Genomic DNA, 24,981 nt, shown 5'->3' with positions numbered 1-24,981 from the left:
TACAATATACATAAATTCCTATATACAAGTGTGCAGTGTTCCTGGGATTACAAAGTACAGTTCAGTGTTCCTGGGATTAAACAGTAAGGACAGTCTCAGTCTTATTAGTGGGAGTGGGAGGTACTGGGAGCTGTGGTGTTGTACAGTCTGATGGTTGATGGTATGAAAGAGTCCCCCAAGCACTTTGAGGCACATGGCTGAATGAGTCTGTATTCTGTATTTCAATTGGACAAGCGTTCTTTAGTCATTCTAGTTGACATTGTGGATATGTGTGATGTGTTATTATGTGGAACTTGTTTTTTTAAGATAGTGCAGATGAAATATAGCTGTTACCCAACTCTGGTGCAGTGTATCAAATGGCAACACCTATGTTTAAAAATGTACATGGTCCCTTTCAAATACAAAAAGAGAAAAAAAAAGAAAAGCAACTGAAATTAGAAAGTAGAAATTTGAAAAAAATAAACAAACACACACACACAAAACCCCCAAAAAAACAGGGACAGTAAACCTGGTGATTAAAACATTTGGCTGAAACACAAAACGACCTGGTCTCAGATCATTCCTCATTTTCATTTGGCTCTCAGTGTTCAGGCCAACTGTTCTTGGATGAGAAATGAGGAAAATGCAAACAAGCTGGTGCCAGAGCTGACAGAGCAGAACAGAACATGGCACATTCAGGAAAGAGACAGATGTGGGAAAATAGTTGTTGTTGGGTTTTTTTATCCAACCAGTTGCATTAATTAACCAGACCATACTGACACATAAGTACTGTAAAGGATCATTTAGTCATATGTTGTTAGTGTTACATATCCTGGCAATTATCTGCTGTGTGATGCATCTCATTTTTATAATATCTCTCTAGGAGCCAGTGTTACAATCAGCTGATCATCTATAGACCATTAACCAGAGCGCAATGCAACCAAAGAAACATAAATATATAAGAGGAGCAATAGAGAATGTGTTGTATGGGTTCCATAGAACTCCTCCTTCTATTACAGAGACGACACCAGTCAATTGTTTGAACACACATTCTCATTCAAAAGAATAGGAAAGGTTTGTCCAAGCTTTTGAAAGATGCTGTATACATATACAGCATCATTTACTGTATATTACACATGTAACTTATAAGAAAAACATTATTTGGATACGAACAGATAATACTGTCAAAAACAGATGCAAATAGGCACGCAGGTGGTCGAGTGGTTAAGAGCACATGCCATATACGCAGTGGACCCCGGTTCGAGTCCCGGCCGGCGGACCTTTCTGCATGTCACACCCCCCTCTCTCTCCCGTAATTTCCTGTCTCTCTACTATCAAATAAAGGCATCTATGCCAGAAAAAATCTTTAAAAAAAACAGAATACAAATACAATGAAATGTGCAGTATTCTTTCATTCATTTCTTTCCCCTCTGATTTGACCTGTTAGACGTTATTTGCCTCACTCCATCCTTTTAGTCATGATTCAATAATGGATAATTGTCCATAAACAAGTTGAAAACCATATTTAAATACAGTCCATATAGAGTGGTGGAATGTAGCCAAGTACATGTACTCCAGTACAGTACTTGAGGACAGAGCTAATTTTACACTACAAGAGTGCATGCAAAATGTTCAAGAGAATTTTTATCAAAACTGTTCTTTTAAAAAAATTGTATTATTTACTTTTTTTCTTTTCCAGCCAGCATGTCCATGTGGGTCCCATACGGGTTCAATTTGGGCTGCAATATGGGTCCCAAGTGGATTTGTCTGCAGGCCCCACTTGTGTTTATTTATCTATATATTCCAATACTATTTACTATAATTTAAGTCACACATATATTAAAACTTTAAACCACATTAGTTTAATTGAGGCAGTAGATGATTTTGTGGTTTGCATGGCCTGCATCCAAATGGAAATCCAAATACAGATAGTAGCTTTGTTTCACACCCACACAATATTATTTGGACTTTCAAAGTGATCTATTTCATTTCTGTAAAATTAAGTCGTTTTATATCCCAATATCATCAGTATCTTCCTTTGTTATATTTAAGCCAACGGGCAATCTTCCATCGCAGCACTGCATACTGAGAGCACCTGGAGGATTCGCTTTGTTCTCTGCTACAGCCACACTGCATGGAAGGGGATCAATACAACTAAAATAAATGTTTAAAAATGACTCAAATAAAGCGGTATTGTTTGTTTTCGCTGAGGCACAAATTCCGTTGTTTTTCAATTGTTGGAGAAGAATGGGCTTGATTTTGTGTTTTAAGGAGAGTCTGCAGAGAGGCATGGATGTGGTAGGAGCTTTAATTAGGTTTGCTTTACACAGATACTCGGCTTCTTCTTCACTCTCTCTTTTTAATTAAAGATGCACCGGCCTCTGTCTGCAGCCAGCCTCACTGCAGGAGACAGGAGGGAGTGTGTGTGTGTGTGTGTGTGTGTGTGTGTGTGTGTGTGTGTGTGTGTGTGTGTGTGTGTGTGTGTGTGTGTGTGTGTGTGTGTGTGTGTGTGTGTGTGTGTGTTCAGGGTGTTGGCTGTAAAGATCTTAAACATACATTTATCTCTGTCGGGGACCATATACTCGTAGTCGTGATCTGTCTATACGGTGCCAGAAGTGTCAAATGTCAAAATAATGGTAAAACTTTATTTGACCATCTCTAAGAAGGGTTTTTATAACACACTGTAATGTAATTATAAACAGATGACATATAACTATAACATTCCTAACTATAATATTTAGTGGTTTAACAGTATAAACCCTCACATAGTGTTAAGGGTCAAATTTGACCCATTTTTACATTCAAGGGCTTTAAAAATATGTTTTTCTTTTAGCCTGAAATGTGATATTTTCCCCTAATGTGACCCAAAATATACAAAAACAGAAATACATTTTTCACATTTAATATAATTCGTTGAAATTAATTTGCTTCCATGTTTTAATGTAACATTGGACCATAATATAATGTCTGTTATATATAGTTGTAATGATAAAAACTAAAGAATGAACTCTCTCTGCTCTCTGAAAGCTTCATTAAGGATTAATCATGTTTATCTGTGACTCATGAGGTCTTAATGAATGAAGTTTGTTTTAGAGACTAATTATGTGAAGAAATACTGTGACAGCTCAGGATATGAACAGGTTAATCATAATCATAATGTAGAAATATCTTTAATATTATAATTGATATTTACAAATGTAATTAAAAAAACGACATTTTCTGGAGTTTCGTCAGCTTCTGGTCTTCATTAGCAGACGGACTTTGTTCAGTTACAACACGACAACTTCAACTGCTGATAAAAGATCATTTGACTAAATTATACAATAAAAGAGAGCAATAGAAAAACAAACAACTGAAAAGAGACTATACGAATCACAAATAAACTGGGATTGTGTTTTACTGCACAGTTTGGTTAGGCTATATGAAAAACAGAAAGAAATCAAATCAAAATCAAAAATGGAATTTAATATACTGGGGGCATTACTGTGCACTCTAACAAAATCAGGTGGTGTATCTTTTATTACAAGATGAAAAACTGTGAAGTAGTTATAGTATGTGATTGCAAATTAAAAAAACTACTTAAATATAATAAAAGTCATCATCAAGTGCTTGGGGGGACTGTAAGATACAGCTACAGTATGTATAAAGTGTGAGAGTGTAACTTCATTCTTAACCTTAAAAACTTCACTCCTTATAGTATTCCTCAGTGGATTTAACTGTGTCAGTTGTCATGCAGATAGTCATGACAACAAACTGTTAATACAACCATAAATCTCCATTACATCCAAGCAAACTCCATCTGTTGATACATTTAAAAGCCATGGAAAGCTAATAAGATGACCTTAAATTGAGATAAAAAATCTATTTAAAATCTTTAAGTCACTGTTTTATTTACCGTGTTGCCTCTGAACCCCACAGTGCATCAGTAACATGTACTGTACACATAATCTTATTGGGTAATGTGCTCATGTGTCAGATTAGTACTTCAGTGTGTCTGGGTTGATATGATTAACTGGGATTAAAGCATGTGAATAGTAGCTGGAGAACCACGTTGGCTTTTGAACAGCGTCTCTTTTGAAGCTGTAATTCATAAAAGAAACAGAAATTGCTAAATCTCCGTTGGGTCAATGTTGGTCTAAATCAAACTAGAATAAACAAATTGCATGATTTATCCCAGAATTTCAATGATTGCAGCAGAGGAGACTTTGTAGCTCATATTCTGATTTGGGTTAGTACAGCAGAACCCATATTACCAGCCTTCCTCTGGTCTGCCATTACCTCCTAAATGATGTGTAAAAGCTGTGACTTTTTCGTGAAATGTGTAAAGACTGGAAAGCAACATTTCTCTAATGTCTTATCCGGAAAAATATATATATTAAAACCTCTCTGTGCACCATTTCCAGTTTTCACAGCTCCATAATGTCCAGAGAGAATCACAAGTAATGCTGCTCTGCTGCTTGTTACAGAGAGAGATGTCCTTTGTTAATGTGCCCTGCAATTGTTTATGATAATTACAGTCTTTCACAGCTGACAGGAGGTGAGAGGTCATAAGCTGCTAATGGGCTGACAATAGCTTCTCGGTGCTCGACATGCTAGATAACAGTTGTTCCACTAGTTCACATGGCAGCAAACAGAGGCAGAGAGAACATAGCCACGTAACAAAGAGAAGAATTGACTTATAATTTAAAGAGGCTGAGGGAAAATTTAGATAGATGGATAGATAGATGGATGGATGGATGGATGGATGGATGGATGGATGGATGGATGGATAGATGGATAGATGGATAGATAGATAGATAGATAGATAGATAGATAAAAAGATAGGTAGATATATATAAAGGAAGGCAGGGGTAGGTAGGAAGGTGGATAAGAATCTAGATAGGTAGATATAAAGGTAAGTAGGTAGATAAAAAGGTACGTAGATATAAAAGTAGATACATAGGTCGGTAGGTAGGTAGATAAAAAGGTAGATCACTAGATAGATAGATAGTTACCAACATAAGACTATGACTTAGCATTCATTATATGAAACATCATCCAACTGAATCTTAAAATGTTCTAGAGATAAGAATGTGTCTAATTTAGGGGAGTCTTAAGCTTAGTCTATCCATGAGAAGTGTAATAGGTTAATGCATTTTTTCCCCCAGTTAATGTTCATGGGATGCATTCTTGTGAACATGTATAATATCCCAAATCTTTAAGTCTTAAAAGTGATGAAAAATAAAATAGTAGCTTATTTAGGGCGGCTTTATAAATAAAAATAAGACAGCGTTGTTCCCTTCAAGTGGTAAGTGATGTCCACCCCACTTCCTCAGACAGGATACAATGATGGGCTCTAAAACTGTCACCTGTAGTAAATCTAAGAGAACTGCGATACACAGCATCAAGGGGTTTGAGGTAATAGGCAGCGGCATGCATGTAAATTACATCAGCATAGTAGAGCACTGATAAAAGAAGTTGCCTGTACAATCTGAAACCTGCTTCTTAAAGCGAGGCACTGCTTATTTCTATAAAACAAACCTAATTTAAACATAAGCTTTTTAGTCAGTTAATCAACATGAGTTTTAAATGATAGTACTACTTAGTGGATTTTTCATCTGAGCAAAGAACATGTAATTACTCTTATCTGGATTAGGAAACATTTAGGTTTAATCAGGGCTTTTTGAATAGCCAAAGAATAATCCTTTAAATTAGACAATGCTTTGTTAATAAAGGGTGCCAATGTGTCAATTCATTTGTTGTCAACATGGTCATGAATAGAGCTGTTACTAAAAAAAGAACCCAGATCAATAATGTACAATGTGAACACAATAGGACCCAGTACTGAGCCATGTGGCACCCCTTTTGTAACTTTAAGGAAACCATCTTGATGACCGTCTGCAACTTTTGCTGGATTCCCATTACAATCAGAGAAGATATCAGAATAGCATGAGTAAGCATTTCTAATTGCCCTCACACATTTGTTTCTGAACTGTCTAAAGATCTGTTAATCCATAGAGGACTTTGAGCTGTGTACTTTTTGCCTTTGCTACGTCCCTCAACCTTAACATCTACCATCAACCAAGGATTTGATTAGCACATCACTTATGGTTCAGTCCACCCATAATGACATTATCCTTAGTTGTATAAGTCAGCCAGGTTTCTGTTAGTATTAATATACCTGAATTGGTTTGTTGGACCAAGATTTCAGAGTCCATATTTGGTACCAAGCCTCTTACATTCATGTGGTTTAATCCAAGACCTCTGTGGTTTCAGAAGTCAAGAGGAATATCAACTAAAACATGATTAGGGGCAGACTAACACCTGAGGCGATGTAGGTTGCAAGTAAGTATATTAGACTAAATAGATATTTTGTGTAGGCCTATTTAAGAATGTGGACATCAAATATTTTAATAATGCTTATTTTTCAAAACACACCATAGTTTGGATGGTATAAACTTTACATTGAATTGGTGTTGTCAGTGCAGGTTCATTTTCTTACCCGCTTCACTCCCAAGTTACTCCAACCATCTGTGGTAAAAACTATATCTGTATTATACAGAGATGGTTTGGCCTGGTGTTGTAATTTCAGTAGCACAGACATTACTAAATGATCGTAGAAATGTACAGGAATATTATAGGAATACTACTACTTTGATCATGAAAGTGACACTACTCTACTGTGAAAAATATAGGCTACAACAAAGTATAGAACTGAGTATTTACAGTCCATAGTTTTAGAGAATATTAAAGATCCAAGATGAAACTGACAGAAGGATGGGACTGAGAGAAAAAAAGTGCAATTAGAAATCTGTCTGCAATTTCAGCACCACGGACAGTGCCAGTGGATCAGTCAGATAAAGGATCAGTGAGTCAGACAGACTAGACTAACATACTCAACTAAACAACTGATCTGCCTCTGTACTCTCTCTACTACTAGGGGATGGGCGGAGGGCTACAAGACATATCAGGAGACAAATAAGTAGGCAACGCCATGGCTGAGCATTTCTACTTTGAAGCTGCAAGGACAGTCTCAAAAACATAGATTCAGTCAGGCAGGATTTCCTACATCAATCATTTATTATTAAAGATGATTACTTGCAGAGGCTAAGTCTTCAGGTTTTCTCCAGCAGCTGATTCCATTCTCAGTCTGGCATATTACTGTTTAGCTAAGTTTCCATCAGGAGAAAAACACAACAGCTCCTCGTCTCCTGATGAACACTCAGTCAGATCAGATCCATTCTGTTATCCACAAAGAGAAAGAGCTTGACTGGTCACATTAGCTTTTAGCTTGGCTAACAGAGCGGCTGCTAACCCTTCTTCTGCTTCTGTGCACATTGCTTCCTCTAGTCTGATACAGCAGTCTGCTGCTGCAGGACATTGGGTTCTCAGAGCTGCAGTCTGCTGAGCGCCTCTCTAAGCTTTGGTGGAAGTGAGACGGGCCAGTTGTTGATCATGTTCAGAAGTTTGGTTGGGGTGTGCCTGCTTGGCCTAGCTGCACTGGTCATGTTATCTGGACACTTTATCACTTTAAAGGAATAGTCCCAAACACTCTCTACACCATAACTGAGAGCCAGATATGCTGCTGCACTGCTGCACACCTCCATGAATATACTTGAGTATTTATAGATTCTGGAATTTTTAATGAGGGACAGAAATATCGATCATTTTAAGGATTTTAAGGTGGTAATTTTACTTTTTTACAGAAAAACCATATCAGACACACATTATTGTTCCAACCGAATTATCTTTATATGTCTAGAGAGTGTCTTTAAAGAACTAGAGTAACATCCAGGAGGCGACAGCCATATATCTGCTGTGTCTTGGTTCTTACATTCACTGTGATAGAAAGCAGTGACTGTATTAAGTTTTTAAGATGTGTCTTACTGAAAAAATGAACTGAGTGTATCTTAAGCTTGTCCAGTGTTGTCTTCACGTTCAACAATCTCCACCACAAATATGTAGGAGAAAACACAAGCAGCACCAAGCTGACCAATCAAGGTCTTGCAGTCTTTCTGTGATAACTCTGTAGCTTTAGCACTGCAGTGGTTTTGTGTGTTGGCTTCCAATTTATATTGTAACCTTTTACATTTCAGTAATGAGTTTGACTTGAAAAGATAAGCGCACAATGGTAGATGTAGGGAGTGATACACAACCCTGAGTTATAATAGCATATTTGATATTGAAGAGACAAAAAGTATGTCCTTCTTCATAGACTTGAATATTGAGATTATCAGGGAGTGTGGTTCCTTTGTCAATGTTATACTACTACTACTCTCTAGTAAAGTACCTATGTGTGAAAAACGCATACAGTTATCACCACTGAAGCTGTTTCTAGTTACCATGGTGATGGAGAGAATGCTCTCAGGAGTAGTTGATGCAATGAATGTGAATGAAAAAGACAAACAAACAAAAATAAAACAAAAAGCAAATTTGTAGTGTCAACACAGTATGCCCACTGTATGCATGTCACAGCTGTGTGTGTGCACGTGTGTGTGTGTGTGTTCATTTGTATTGCCAACAGGCCTACCATCCTATGTATGTCCATGGTAATTGTTTTCCAATACCAGGGAAGTTACAGGTATATTTCACTTATGGTCACTTTCAGTTAGAGTTGGGGGGACAGGGACATACTGTATTTGAGACCAGTTAATTGGGGACGGCTCATCCATTGGAGCCACAAACCCAATTGGTAAAAAGGTGTTTAGGGTCAAAATGAGGGTTATGTAGAGGTTAAGGTAAGGGTTTGGGTAAGTCTCCAGGAAATTAAGTCTATGTAATCTTCTCAAAAGTGACCTGAATAAATGTGTGTGTGTGTGTGTGTGGGTGTGTGTGTGTACATCTGTACTGTATGTCATGACACTCTGGTATTGATCTGTATGTGTATGTGGATAGTGCTTTCTGCTCTTTCATCAAGATTACATCAGTATCCTTGTAGTCCTGCAGCTGCTGAGGTATAATGTAGCAGCACATGAGTGACAGTGGATATAACATGTTGTGTTCTGAGCTGTTCAGCACTGATCAGATTGATGGCAGTGCTGTGGGTAAAGTGTGGCTATAGCTACTAATGCTAACTGCTGTAATGTTGGTTTTGTAAATATAATTTAAAAAAATATTTTACATATGAAGGGTAATATTTTAAATGTAAAAACACCAATGTCAAATGTGCGTTATTGTAAGGGACAAACATTTACATGTAATCACCTTAAGAGGATTTGACCTGTGATAAATTCATATGATGTTGACACAAATGTTTAAATGTTTCACTGTAAAATGAAACGTGCAAAAATTAAATAAAATCACATGCTTTTTTGTAAGAAAAAGAAACTATGTATTACATGTGATACAATGTTTTGCATGTGATAAATTCACATGATAAAGGGAACATGTAGCTTCCTCATTGTATCAAATTAACATTTAAAAAAAAAAAGACATTATGCATGTGCTTATTGCACCACAACATTATAAGTCATCACATATACATCATATGCAGTCACACAGCTTCTGACATATCATAATTGACATGGTAGACACTTGGTTTTCAAATATTTAGTTTAATGTAAAAACATAAATTATGGATAAACATGTAATATCCCATATAAAACAGCATTTTATGAGATACATTAACATCTCCATAAGACTTTCACATATATAATATTTTTACAAGCAAAATGTAATTTCGTAAGAATGGTTATGGTCAGGATGAAATCACACTTTTTGTTGTTTGTTTTTTTTATCATGTGTGCATTTTACTTGTTTATATTACATATTAACATGTTTACATCCACATCCATAGCATTTCAATGTGAAAACACCAGTAGCACGCTTCTTCAGACATTTAACCATATGTATATATTGTTGTTACATGTCAAATGTAACAGATCACATGAAAATGCCAAATTCACATGTGGGTATTTACAACACATTTCACATATGGAACTGCATTTTACATCGCTCTCCTAAGCATATGTGATTTTTTAAATTTATATATTTCACATGATACATGGATTTTGCAGTATGATGAATATATGTATGTGTTTGTGTGTATATATATATATTTTTTATTTTTTTTTATTTTTTATTTTTTTTTATACTACTACTACTACTGTGTAGTGAAGTAATTCCTCAACATCTGTCTATTATCAATATGACTAGGCCCACTTATGATAGAAAAACAGCGTGTTTGGCCTGCCACTACTAGTGAAAAGAACAAACATTTGTTTCATCATACAAACATATTACGACCCGCATACTGTTGAAACTCCAGCCAATGGAATGTGTCAAAGCTGTTAGCGATCTTTAATTATTTATTTATTTATTCATTTTCAGCAATGGCACAGTTAAACGATAAACAACACCTGCTTGACAATATAATTGTAGGATTTATTTGTCTTGAGAGAGACAAGGGAGACATAGAAATGAGGGACATGCGACGAGAACGAGCGTATAAGTCTAACAAAGACAGATGGTGCATGGGGCAGAGGTAGAAGGGAGGAACCAGGAGGAAGAAGAGGAGGAAATGAGGAGGGAAGAGAGGAGAAGGATGTGGCGGAGGAGATGCTTGGTAGGCGGGAGGCAGAAAGGAAGCAGTATGAAAGAAGACATTAGTAATCTCCCCAGCTGTTTGTGTGAACAGAGGGGATGCGCCGGCTCTTGCTCTCTCTTTTTTGTGTCCGTCTATCAGCATCTCTTATCTTATTGACAAAGCGTGCGGTGTCCTGAAAGCTGGGCCTGGGCCCAAAGCCAGCCTGCTGTGCCTGAGAGGAGCACAGAGTCATTGATACGAGGGATTAACTCTTATTATGGTCATGCCACACTTTGCACCCACCCTACCTCGCATCACAGAATGGGGAATTCTAGCACACACTCACACAGACACACACATACACAGTAACACAACAGCTTTACACATGCTTTACCAGCTGAGCCAGTGTGTCTTTGGGCTCACACAGCTCCAAAGCCTATCTCTTAAATCAGACACCTTCTTAGATAGGCCTTATCAGTAGGTAAAAGATGCCAAGCGCTGCAGAGACTCAACCCTCTTCCGCTATTTCATGTGACAGGAGGAGCCATATGTGATGTTCAAGAAGTCTGACAAGCCGCTGTACGGGAATGACCGCTTTGAGGGCTTCTGCATTGACCTGCTGAGAGAGCTCGCCAACATCCTGGGCTTCACCTACGAGATCCGCCTGGTGGAAGATGGGAAATATGGCGCCCAGGATGAGAACGCGGGCCAATGGAATGGCATGGTCAAGGAGCTAATGGACCACGTGAGTCTCTAAACATTATCAAGGACGGTGCATGAATGTAATCCCAATGTATACTCTGTTAAAGGATCATTACAACTTATGATATTATTACACTCATAAAGTTAATTGCTCAAATCTGGGAACATGGCAGTGTAGCAACAATGAAGGCTGATGACAAGAAACAATAGCAGTCAGACATAATGTAAACACTTTATTTGGAGATTTTAAAAAAGCTATGTTACGATTCCATTCCATTCCACATACTAATAACCAGGTTTTCAGTATGTATTCTATTCACTTTGTGATTGTAAGACAATTAAATATATTTGAAAAGATCAGTATGCAAACTAAAAATTACTGGGTTTTAGTGCTGTCGATCTTCACTATTGTTGCAAACGGCAATGCACAAAGGAAATGAAGAAAAATTAATAAAGTGCAATTGGTGGAGAGATAGCTACAGAAATATATCAAAAAAACATTAAAGTACAAATATGTAATATATTTACTTTGAGTCTGGGGGGGAGGGGACAACTCTCTCCAATATTTAGAATTTGGACTGCAGTAGTCATTTTAAACGCTTGCTGTCAGTGTTACATATTACTCCTTTAACTTTGTGTAAAGTTTGATTATAAATTGAACATTTAAGTTGCTGTTTTATTGCCAACAGTAGCCACATGATGTGCATCATTCCTGTTTAGTATAAAACTGTAAAGTATGTTAATTTCTTGTAGGGCTGGGCGATATGGCTGAAAACTGTATCACGATAAAAGTGTTTCATATCAGTTGATATCGATAATTATTGATTTTTTTTAATGACCTATTTAAAATAAGGACCAGGGGGGAAAATATTCAATTGAAACACTTTTATAGTAAACCTAACCTTACTCTGATTTTAATCACCTGTTATCAATCAAGGCAGACAGGGAAAATAAAAGGCCAACACAACCATAAAAAGCACTCAAATAAATAAATGTACACATACTGTAAAAAAGTTTATTTTGGAGGGTCACCTTTTAAAAGTACACAGTTTAATTATTCAATACAGTATATAGCTGTGTGCTTACTCGAGTCCCAAAAACGTTTCATCAGAGCTGTCAATGTGTGTAAATAGACTACTGGACCCGAGTCACGCTTTTGCACATCGTGCTTCAACATCAGTTTGGTCTGTAAATACTGAAACATCACAGCTACTAGTGTCTGAAATACTTCTGATCATTTCTCAGTACAACATACAGAATTAACGGGTGTATTTTCATTAGCGGCCGACACAGCTGGAGCGCATGCTTGACACCACTGTTTAAAGGATGCTATAGTTCATAAGTGTGGATGCTCACATCATTACCTTTATAGTAATACGTTGCTAGGTTACCAGGGAGCGAGTGAGTTTGTTCATGCAACCTTGCTTCGCCTTTTTTTTCTCTTCAGTGGTTTCTTCCAATGAAGTTAAATTATCGAACTTTCTACCGAACGTATTTTTTATTGATATTGATTACGTGTCTATCGCAATATATATCGCTATCGTTTTATCGCCCAGCCCTAATTCATTTCTTGTATACTTGGTTGATGAGTAGATTTACTGCAAAGAATTTGAATCTATGACAGACAGTTTTATGGACTGCTTCACTGTTTGCTTTATTTACAAATACGTTTGTCTGAACTGCAGTTTGTTTATTGAACAACTTTTCATTTTCTGGCATATTTCTAGCAATTTCGCTGTGTTCCCAGACCTCTGCAATTCACTTAGTGAGTGCAATATTGTTATTACTGGTAGGGATGACGGCAATACAAACCTAAAACTGAAATTATCACTCAACATACAACACTGTGAGAAAGCAGAGTAGCAAAAATGATTTTAAAAAAGCAGCCAGCACTTTTGGAAAGGATAAATTGTCAACTATTGGTGAGAAAAACTCTTTGGGTGTAAAAATATGTTTTTTTGGTGTTTATTTGAGAAAAAATTGGTCAAAAACTGTACTGAGAGACTGTCACAATCCCCATCTAAATGTGGTCCTGCCACATCAGTTCAAAAATAGCACTTCATCTGATCGTGTCCTTGCAGACAGTTTGCTGATTAGTCAAATAATCAACAAATTACACAAGAGAAAGTAGCTGTCAACAAAGATAATTAACTATTATTTATATTATTTACCAAGTAAAATGCCAAACATATGTGTTTTAAACTGATAGTCGGACCAAACAAACAATTCATAGACAGAAAAATATATATTTTTGATTCCTTGCAGGGAAATTAAAGCATCAAAGCAACAGAAACGGATGCATAGTATAGATTAAAGACGGAAATTAAAACTCTATCCACATTTCTTTGCTGGGAAATGACCAAGAATAAGATGCAATACACAGATGCTTTACACTGAGACACATTAGGAGGCAAAGAAGATGAAGCCAAGAGACGAGAGAGGTAACAACTAGCACTATTTGAGAGTACAGTGATGCGAGGAGAGCATAGATTCTGTCATGAGTTGTTTCCCCTACAGAGCTTATTAAAACACACACACAAGCTCACACAATCTGCTCACATTGTAGATCATTACGCTCGACAAAGTCTCAGTTAGGATAAACTGCATGGGCAGAAAAATGACAGACCAGCATGGCCTAAAGTCAATATCTGACCCCATTAGAAGCAGCACCCACGAGGGGTCAAGTCTCCCTTAACTCTGCAGACTCGTCTTCTGCTTCTGCTCTTGATCAATGCAGGGATTGGCCGTTGTGACAGATAGTCTGGTCTTTTCATGGGTGAAGGGCCCAATCCCCTGTGAGATTATGTTTAGTGGGTTTGCCCCACTTCTGAGTGCAGGGCCCAGGCTTGACTTAGACAGATGGTGATTGCAGCAGACAGGCCCTCAGAAGACCGGGGAGTGTGGACTCACAGAGGAGAAGTTCAGTTGAGGAGGAAACGTTAAATTGAGCCGAACAAGTTGGAAACGTCCTGTCAAAGGAATTTAACAAAATTATCTCTGCTCTGTGTAATGCTCAAAGCGGAGTAAACACATTCTGATGTATTCCACTGAAAAGCAGCCATGGCTTGAGTTAGTATTTCCTCTGTGCTGTGCAGGGCTGCATCATGGTAGTTTGCATAGATTCAGAGAGGCATGATATCAGAGACTTTTCATGTACTACAGCTGTGAGCAGTGAGCTCAGTCACTTCATCCTCAAGTGATGTATGGCAACCTTCATAAGACAAAAAGGATGTATCTTTGAAAAATGAACCACTTGACCTTGCTGTGAATGCTTAGCATTTATAGTCACAATGCAGCCTGAGATTTATTAACTGTCAACAGCACAACACGCTTTTCACCTCAGATATGGTAACATGGCTTTCCTGGGCAGGCTGTATACATCCCTCGTCTATATCTCAAAAGCACAGGTTTCACACATAAGCATGACTGTGGCGCTTGCCAAAGAAGGGATTATGGAATATTATAAATAACTATTAGAAATGTCATGTTAATGTTGTTTATTTATCAGAATGTGAGGTGCAAACTGGTACATATGTACAGAGTGGTAACACATTGTGTTAGTAAAGCTTTTTACACTGTAAGAACATAAAACCTTAGCAGTACATTCACACAATCTGTAGCTGTGTGTATATGTTGTGTTAAATACATCATTTACTCTGCTCTGATTGGACAGTCATTTTCTTGCGTAGCCAACGTACTAATAAACCAACAATGTCAGTTATTTGTTTTAAATCCTGGTAGCTCGATTAAAGAAAGGCGATAATCAGCTTTTCCTTTATTTCATTTAAAAATGTTCATGTACTGGAGTGGGGTGGTAAACAACTCTGAGATTACTCCAGTTACCACTGGAATAAAGAGTACGATTGGCTCTCGCCTGGTTGTCACTCAAATTTCATCAGAGGACATTTGCGAGTTGAGCCAACTGAAGTGTAGCTGGATGCCTCTTTGGTTTCTGAAACTCAGAAATGTATCATGTAGTTATTGTGATGGGCTCTGCTCTTGTCTTCATTGTTATGTGCCCTGTTTTCAATCAGTTCTTGGAACTCCATTAGCTCAGGAAGTCATACTAGATGCAAGTTTCTGGTACATTGAAGGTTTTTGTATAGTGCTGCCAATGAAGAATGCTCATTAGAAACATTGAGATTTCCAAGTTATTATTAGTATTGGAAGAGATGATTCAGATTGGACTAGAATCAGTGGATAGATATAATGAAATATCAGTCAATAAAATAGCACCACTACTTAATTTTTTAAAAACAATGTATAACCACCTCACTACCAAACAGTGCATCAACACTGTGATGTAGTCTTGCTTTTGCCTTTTTATGGTGCATCCAAAATGTCCGTTTATTTATAATACAGTAGGAATGTAAGGAAGAGCTTAGTACCGAAGCCTCACTAGAATCGTATGAGTCTATGCAATAGAAAGCTCCAGGTTACAGGTTGTTCAGTTCCTGCAGTGGAAAAGGGCTTAGGTGTGAATTTCAACAATGCTGCGTTGACAGACAAACTAAACATCTAGTCTTTTGAGGTCAGGCCTCAAGTGTGGCCACTCCGCTATTCATTGTCTCTATAGATTCTGAAAACTCTGCCCTCATGGGCTGGCAGCAGTGGAAATGTAAGGATCATCCACACATTTCCAAGTGATGCTGATGCATTGGTATGACCTGTGTCTAGTGCTTCTACTCTAGCACTAGCATGGCAGGAGGGTAGACTAAAGCCTGCAGCCATACCTGCTGTCAGCAAACAAAACCAACATTTTGAAGCACAAGCACACTGCTCAGTGGTTAGTTGCAGGGTTTGACATTGTAAAGTCTCATCGCTGTAGTCCTGGAAGATGGTAAAAAATGTGCTTTGCAACATTTAATAGTTGCAAAAGAGATACTAAAATATATATATATATATATATTTTTTTAAACTGGGCAGGAGAGTCCTTCAGTGTGTGTTCTTTCTGGATGGATGGACGCTCTGTTGCTTGTCGAACATATTCCACAAAGCGCCGTGTGGCTGCAGGTTTTCAATCAAGAGCACACCAATCAACTGTCTGAAGACTGAGATCAGTTGATTAAATGAGTGAAGCCTGGTGTGCTCCTGATTGGTTGGAACAAAAACCTGCAGGCACAGGGTCCTTTATGGAATAGGTTTGACATGCCAGACATGTAGAATATGGTGGAATTTTGCTGCTTTTTGGTATAGGAAAGTGTATGTTGACACAACAACATGCTATGTCCTCTTGATGCTGCTGAGGTGTAGGTTCAAAAAGAATATAATAGGCACTGAAGCTACACATGTAATCATTTTGACGTCTGTTTTTGCCATTTCACAATTTAATGCTGCATAACAGCATGTTGAAGCATCTATTTTTGGTCATGTCCAATCAAAACTTGTTAATATATTACACAATATTATGGACCAAACTACTAATATTCAAAACTCTAGCTACATGAGACTAAACTTGTATCCTCCTCTAGTCCAAAGCTGCAGATCAGGTTGTAAATGACTATTATGAAGCTGGCTCTCTTTTGTTTTATCCCTACAAAGCTTATAATCTATAACCTATCCTACATGTCTTCCTGCAGTACATTACAGTTCATTACATAGAGTATAACACAAGGGTAAACTAAAGCTTCCAGCCGTCCCAACAAAAGAAGAGAGTAAGTAAAGGAAATAAATAACTCCTTTGATTTAGGCTCCAGAGAGAAAAAGGGGAGTTTTAGCAGCGAGAGTATACTTGATGGGTGGAGAGAGAAAGAGGGCTTTAAATTTCTTGCTAAGTGCCTTGGGACAGACTCTGTAGTGTGTAAAGACCCTGTTTTCTTAATTTGATTGCCTCTAAATGCTTCCAGTGCCTGTGACTTATAGCCTATCCCTCTTCCCTTTTATGTTTGCTGTTGACAGAGAGCTGATCTGGCAGTGGCTCCCCTTGCCATCACATACGTGCGCGAGAAGGTTATCGACTTCTCCAAGCCCTTCATGACGCTGGGTATAAGTATACTGTACCGCAAGCCCAACGGGACCAACCCTGGGGTCTTCTCCTTCCTCAACCCTCTCTCGCCTGATATCTGGATGTATATTCTGCTGGCTTACTTGGGTGTCAGTTGTGTGCTGTTTGTCATAGCCAGGTAACATGTCGCTTCCGGTGATCACAGCCTCACACACAGTCAGAAACATACAGAGAAACATACACAGTCAGAGGCTGAACCATGGCAGCTTATGCCATGGTTCAGCCTCGCCCATCTAACTAAAAACAGGCTTATATCTGTAATTACAGGATCTACGTCCTGAGCACATAGTAGAAGCTTGCTGCTCAGTGACAGTGCTGACACTAATCAACGGTCATGTATTCAAAGCTCAGACTCATTGCTGTGTAACGTGTTTAATGCAACCTAACCACCAAGGATCACAGATATCTACCTGTTTATGCCATTCTTGAGGATTACTTTTTGCTTGAAGGATATCTTGTTTCAGATTGGCACTTGGCAAGGCTGCTAGGTTACACCTGGCCTGTGTCTACTCCCAACGTAAACCAGGATAAATAAAACACAGACCTTAGACAGAGAAGTTATAGGCCTATCAGCCTGTATCTGAGAGAGCAGCAGAAAGGTTGTGCATTCATATGGATATGTGTGTGTGAAAGCGTGTGTGGGATGTGTCAAGCTCGATGTGAACGGCTGCTGCCCTTCTCCCACCTTTTCCCTCGCTGTCCCCAGTGTCTCAGAGTCTATGCTGCCTTTTCTTTTCTCTTGTTTCCTTCACCTTTCCTCAAACACAGCTATGACTCAGAGGTATTTTCTGTCACAGCTTGGTTTTGCTTGTCTTGGTTCACCACTTGAATATTGCACAAAAAAACAGAAGTCATATGGATTTGCATGGTGTATTAGCTGTAGTTTTTTGTAAGGTTTTTAGAGTTTTGGGCTGTCATATCGCATTTTGTCCTAGTAATAGGAATCTGTCAATAGTCAAATCTGATTCCAATCCCTGTAACTTTTCTTGATCATGGCAAATTTATCCACACTCTTTGCCATGACTGACCTTTTCTGCTATTTTCTGGCAGTTGAAATCCATGAAGATACAACAAAATATGTCTGTGCAGACAGCTTTGTGATGTTAGGCCTTCAAAGCAAACTATTTGCTATCAGATGTCAACATCTGCTTGTTCTCCTGCAGAACCTTACATTTAAGGTTGTTTCTTTTTTGGTAATTGCTTTGGATTACTTTCTCACTTCTGAAAGACTGCACCAAAGTTCTCTTATAAGAGAGGCTATGACCTGCAGTTTCAGGGCTCTCACTGCAGTTAATCGGTGCCACCCAAGTTCAGATAGCATTGCACTTTTTCAAAGAAACTGAAACCGAGGAGGGAGGGCTTTCAGAGTTTAAATATGTTACATTACTCAAGGTGATCATGCTAATAGTGATTTTATTTAGTCAGGAGACCTCTAGGTATGGAATGTAATGGAATCTTACAGAATACAAGGGCAATGTTAAGAGCCTGTATTTAATTCTAGAACGTTAGGGAAGTATGTATAGAACATGGAACTGATTCACTGTAACTGTGCTTTGGATAAAAAAGATGAATGATGCTGATTTGTTACTTTTTATCAAGTTTTTGTAACTTTTGTTGGTATTGTTGTGACCCAAGCCATACATTACTGTTAGATGCTTTTGTACAGATTGGTAGGTGTTACATACAGTAGGACAACTAAAGGTATGTAACAGATACAAGCAGCTCTGTATATATAGTTTGTTTTTATGTTAATCAACTCTTCAGTTTACTTGGTGGTGAAATGACACAACACATAATTTTTTTGGGGGATCGTCTTGCCTTTTAGTGTCTTTGCCCAAACAAATCCTTTCACTTGATGAAACTAGGCCAATGTTCTTTGAAGGCTGGGCCACTCGATCTAGGGTCTCTTGCTCGTGGCTGCAGTTTGAAGCCTGGTGAAGAAAAAAGAAAAGAAAAAGAAAGAGTTCATGTTAACTCTAAAACTTTTGGGAGATGTCGGCTCTCTTGCGGCCGTGCCCGACAGTTTTACGGTTAACACACGTGTTTTTTTTCCGATGTTACTGGCGATATGATCACACAAGAGAATAAAAAGCGGCAACTGTCATCTAAGTTGGCTCAGAATATGCACCTATCTGTATTTATTATCACAATATGTAAGTGTTTGGGTAAGTGTATAAATTCCCCCCTCACTCTACTCCTTCTTTTCTCCTTTATATACACAGATGCATGCTGGGCTACAGTTGCATGTTTTTTTTGCTGTAGAGTGTAGCACATGACAGTCTCACAACATTTAATGAAATGAGAAGCAGAATATATATTATTAACATAGAGGATGTGGAGATTACATTTTCCCACCCTGAACGTTATATGAAAGCAGCATTCACATGTTTACAATGTACTGTGTTTTTTTTTATCTGCTCAGGTTTTGAGATATCTGAGATTTTTACCTGCAACAAATATAATGGAGGTGAATGGAATTGAATTTGTGGTGCTCATATCATTTGGAAAGAGTCAACAGCAACATATCTTTGAAACAATGACCCAAGTCCTCTAAATAATCCTTAAACCTTGCTCTCAAAAGTTTCTTCTGATTCCTAAAAGAACATCTAGAGACACATACTGCATGGCTTCATACCATCAGGGGGTAAGAGAGAGAAGCAGCCATTTAATAAAGACATCGTAGAAACAACTGAAAGCTTTGTGTTTAACCACATGGTTGAGTAAGAGAAAATATGTTGACTTAAATTAGGTTGTTCATTGTTCTTAATGATTTGGTGTCTTTGGTGTTTTAGTACAATATGGCAATCTAAGAAATATGATAGATATGTGTATTTTTTTTCTTTAAGAAGATAAACTCTTGCCAATATCTACATTTGAATTTGATGTTTTTCAATGCTTAGGACAAGAGACTAAAACAGCTAAATGCAATTTTAGAGATTGCAACTTTAACTTTTAGTATTTAAATCCCTTTAAAATTGTGTTTTTTGGGCTTCTATTCATGTTCCTCTTAAGGTCTCCTAATGGCTCCACATTTATTTCCATTGAACATTTTGTCTTTCAGAAAAAAAATTAAAATCGGAATATTTAGAAATGAAATATATATATTCAATGTGAATATTTCCATTTAAAATATATGATTAATTATATTTATGTAGAAATGGGTTGCCTAGAAAAAATGCCTGTTGGTGTACGAAACCCGAAAGAAAAGCTCAATACATTCACCCTGTCCCCGTCCTCACTACTTCTGCCTTTGTTCCTTACAGACAATTCACATGGTGGTTGCTGTTGATGAATATGTTTGTCTTAGTACGACACTTTTCTTTTTTTGTACCTTTCAGCCATGTTTCTGTTCAGAGAAGAAGAAAAAAAAAAAAGGCTTTCAGTATCAAAATACCAAACATCTATCCTATGTCCTCTACTTCATTATTTCCTAGTTGGGACAATGTATTACTCCTTGCTCACATACATTATTTGTATGTCAAGACATTCTGCTCATTTCACAAATGTTTGTGAGACCAAACTGTCTAGCGCATACATTTGACAGGCAAGACCTAATACTACATGGTTGAGTTCACTGTGCATTTATATACTGTATAATTATATGTGTGTGTACGCATTACACATTTTATCTATGTATGCTTGTGTTTGTGCTGCACTGTGTGACTGACGGTTTGTATGAGTGAGACTGACAGAGACTGAATACTGGGACTGACATATGAAGTGTAGAGTTAGAGTAGCCTCTCTTTGTCATTTCACATGGGTGCACAGTTAAAACCACAACTGCTCTGTTGTCCTGCATCCTTCTCTGATATCTACACTTACTGATGTTATTGCTTTTATGTTTTCTCTAATGAAATCAGTAGCACCTCTGCTAAAGCCTGTGTATCATTATCACCATGTTACCCTTTGGGGAATCAAATGCCCTACATCCTCCTCATCCAGACAATTTTCTTAAGATAACTGAGAAGCAGAGGCAAAACTTAATGATGATGATCACTTGTTTTTTTCTAAATAATTATGACTCACAATATTGACATGTAGTGCTCATTTATCCTGCTCAAACTTAGAACTGTGTGTGCAAAATCTTTCTTCTCTCATTTCAAAGTGTAATGTGTCAGAATTGAATCAAATATTTGTGGTAAGTGCATGCTCATATTAAAGGCACAGCCCTCAATCATGTGGTTGAAATCAACTTTTCAATCTCTTGCAGTCTTTTGAGCAGGACGTTCTGGTGCTCATAAAAATCATAAAGTTAGGCCTTGGACACACCGCCTGCATGAGAAACTCTTGATTTTAATTTGAACATTTGGTGTTGTTTCACTCTTTACAGTTAATTTGGAGGTTTGTTTGTTGGAGTGTGTTTGGCCCATTTGGGAAACTTGGTGTCATCTGGAGGGATTTGCAGTCACTTGTAGTTGTGACAGGAAGGGTTTAACTATTGGAATAATCAATATAATCAATAAAAACCCATCCTGTGTGAGGAGTGGATGTAGCTGACAGAGAAGTGGACCCAACCATGACTGTCACAAAGAAAGCCACGTTTTAATCATTTTCAATATAAAATAAATATAAATGATACAAAACATTCTATTATTGATGGCCATTATCAAAGTCAAACTCTACAGCAGGCAAGCAAGCTGCAGCAGTTGAGCGACGGACACACACTGCTGAAGTAGAGGTAGACAGTGTGTCCCAGGCATTAGATTATGAAAAGGAAACTGGGATAAGTTAAAGAGAGGGTCAACAATTTCAGCCTCCTTTAAAATAATTCAATTACCCTGTTTTTATGTAGCTGTTGTCATATAGGAAGCAGCATCATATTAGAGAAGGATGATTATGACTGTATGTATCTAATACTTTTAAAAGATAGTGTCAGCCTGATTAGCTCCATGTTCAGTGTACCAAAGTTGCTACCCAAACTGCTGACTGTTTTCCAAAGCACACCATAATGTTTATTTGATGTCTCCCAGGCCACAATTCATGTCTGTGCAGTATGAAAATCATCATGACAAGACATTAAAACAGTTAAAAACAGATGATGTATGTTTTTCAGGTTTCAATCAGCTTTTCTTCAGTCTGTACCTGCAGATTATCTTCATCAAACAAGCTCCAAATAAATGAAAATAGATTTTCAGAGATTTTAAATAAATGAATGGAAACCAATGACAAACCAATGTTTATTTTGTAGATGCAGCAACAGGATACAAAGAAATTAGATATAATGCAACATTAAAAAAACAGATTAAAAGGGCAGAAATGACTTTAATATAAAGTATACAGATATAAACAAAACAATAATTACCAACTACCAACCAATACAATTCTGCCAACCAGTCATGTTGCAGTTTAAATCCATTTTTTTTTTAGTATCTCAAGAACCTCTATGTGTTCTGGAGATATTGCAGTCATGATAATTGGATGCAAGTGAGTTCACAGTGACCTTAACCTTTGACCACCAAATTCTATGCAGTGTGTTACTTGAGTCTAAGTTTGACATATCGCATTCATGTGAACGGAGCGAATGGACGGACAACCCAAAACATAACATGTCCAGCCTTTTGCCATTGCAGTGGTGCAAACGTGAATCCTTGATATGTTAAATATAAGTGCAAAGTGGATAATGATGCATGTTTCAGGCTCATTCAGAAACGACTATAAACACTTTTAACCTGGATGTTAAAGTCGGTCAATCTTATATATTCTGGAAGTTGCCTTCAGCTCTGGGGTGCATAACAACTAAATGCTGCCTGTCTCTGTTTAATTTGATCTCTGGGTAGAAGACTGCAACACTGCAACATGATTGAGAGGCAAAGGAGGTCATATATTTAGATTTATGGACAAGCAGCAGTAAATCAAACTCTATTCTATGACACACTGAAGGCCAGAGCACAGACCTGAGAATGGGTGTTAACTTTTTATGCATCTTTGTTCAGACTATAACAGCAGCATTCTGACCTGTTCAAAAAACATTACAGTAGTCACTCACTGGAAATTAAAGTGTGTTAAAAATCTAAACGTGCTTTGGAAAATGGTCAACAGAAATACAAGGTACACTTATCTGGTCCTTTGTTGCACAATGCAGAGTTTCTAAAAAAAATATGAGAGAATAGCTCATGTGTAGACATAAAGTTTATCATGCTGTGACAGAGCAACAGGACCATTGTGATGCTGTTGATTCATCCCTCCTGACATTGGCGTTATCATGCGTATCATCGCTGGAGTTTTCTGCAGGATGACCCTGCCCCCCGTGGAAAGATAAAAGCCTCACATTGCTTCCATGCTGCAGGAGAATTCCTCGCTTTTTTTTCCCGTCCGCATTTATCTCTGCACTGACCTTGCTCAAAGTTTCTCCCTCTGCAGCACAGATGACCTGAGATAATGTAAGGGCAGTGTAATTGGATCAGAATGACAGCGAACGGGCCGAACGGCGCTGCAGTGAGAGACAGGTTAAGCTGTGTTGTCTCCGATAAACGGCATTGGTTTAGCATCCCCTGACCCAACCAGCAGTAGCAGCAACCCAGCCAGTCTGCCTGACACTCCCACCATCCAGCACAATGTTGATGACAACTTCGCTCATCCATGTTCACGGCGAGCAGTAATTGGCTTTTCTCAACACGATTGTAAGAAACACTCGCAGACCTCTACGTACGCAAGGGATTGGGTCACATCGTCACATAGCAAGGTTGAGTTCAGCTGAACTCAATTTGGCATTGCAAATTGACATGCAAGCAAATATGGGACAAATTGAGTGAGTGGACGGATTGATTTAAGGCCAAGGATTTTCTTAAAGCAGAAATCAGGGGGACATTCAGAGGTCCTTGAGCTACACTCGACAATATCCTCCTGAGTGTTGTAGGGGTGAAAATGAATGCCACCGCTAACCATATTATAATGGCAAAGCCCATTAGTCAATGACAGGGTACAGTTATGATGCTGTCATTTTATCAATACAGCCATACATCTTCATATAGAGCTATGTATTACCGTATTCAACCCAGCACTACTGTATTCTACCCGGAGGACAATGTATCAGAACCTTGACATGAAGCGGTGCACCACTTTCATCTGCATTATCCTCCATGCAGATGTAACATCCACTTGAAGTTATCGTTTTTGACTTCCAGTGCAGTAAAAGGCCCACACTGAAACAAGTCTACATTATGCAGTGCAATTTGATTAGTCAAACCCTTGTGTCTGTTAAACAGCTTGAGTCAAGATAGGGCTCCGGTTCCCCCCTCTACTCCGGCACAAACCAAATCAGGTCAGGATGCTTAATTGTAGACCAATCAACCTTTACTAATGTAATGTCACTTTTATTTAACATGAATAAATGAGAAATCTTTCTGCTTGAGGAGTGCATCGAGTGAGGGGGAGAGCTGGGGCCAGCGTGGGCATGATGGGAATGAACCGTTTGATCTGCTGAATATTAATGCTCCTCCAAGATTATAAGGATTATTAGTTCTTTTCTCGGCTGACAATGAAGTTATTTTCAGACCCCATCGATTAAATTACTGAGGGAATTGCCTTTGATATGAGCACGCCCACATGAGGAGCCACTTTTGGAAATATGAGTGGTGTTAATTCAAGCCCACTCCCCAAGTATTGTATGTTATTAAAATTGAAAAACATACAAGATAGACTCAGATGAACAGTCATTTTTGAGGCTTGATTTTGACTAATAGGTTATTCAGTGAAGCAATCCTAATCAGCATCTTCCAGTAATTCATGTAATATACTCTTATTGTACTAATCCAATTAACAGCATAGCAATCTGAGATATGTACATGAAGAC

General features: G+C 38.0%; 1 protein-coding gene across 3 annotated transcripts in view; it reads left to right on the top strand.

Moving 5' to 3' along the window:
• Positions 1-24,981, top strand: part of grik2 (glutamate receptor, ionotropic, kainate 2) — a 292,293-nt gene that overhangs the window by 205,742 nt on the left and 61,570 nt on the right. For all 3 annotated transcript variants that reach the window (XM_062423343.1, XM_062423345.1, XM_062423344.1), the window contains exons 10-11: positions 11,022-11,228; positions 17,084-17,307. In XM_062423343.1, the coding sequence (XP_062279327.1) occupies positions 11,022-11,228; positions 17,084-17,307 (431 nt within the window). The remainder of the gene's footprint in view (positions 1-11,021; positions 11,229-17,083; positions 17,308-24,981) is intronic.

Source organism: Scomber scombrus, chromosome 7 (assembly GCF_963691925.1).
Source record: "Scomber scombrus chromosome 7, fScoSco1.1, whole genome shotgun sequence".
Classification (NCBI taxonomy): Eukaryota; Metazoa; Chordata; class Actinopteri; order Scombriformes; family Scombridae; genus Scomber; species Scomber scombrus.
The sequence above is the reverse complement of the archived record's forward strand: the minus strand, read 5'-3'. Positions and strand labels throughout refer to the sequence as shown.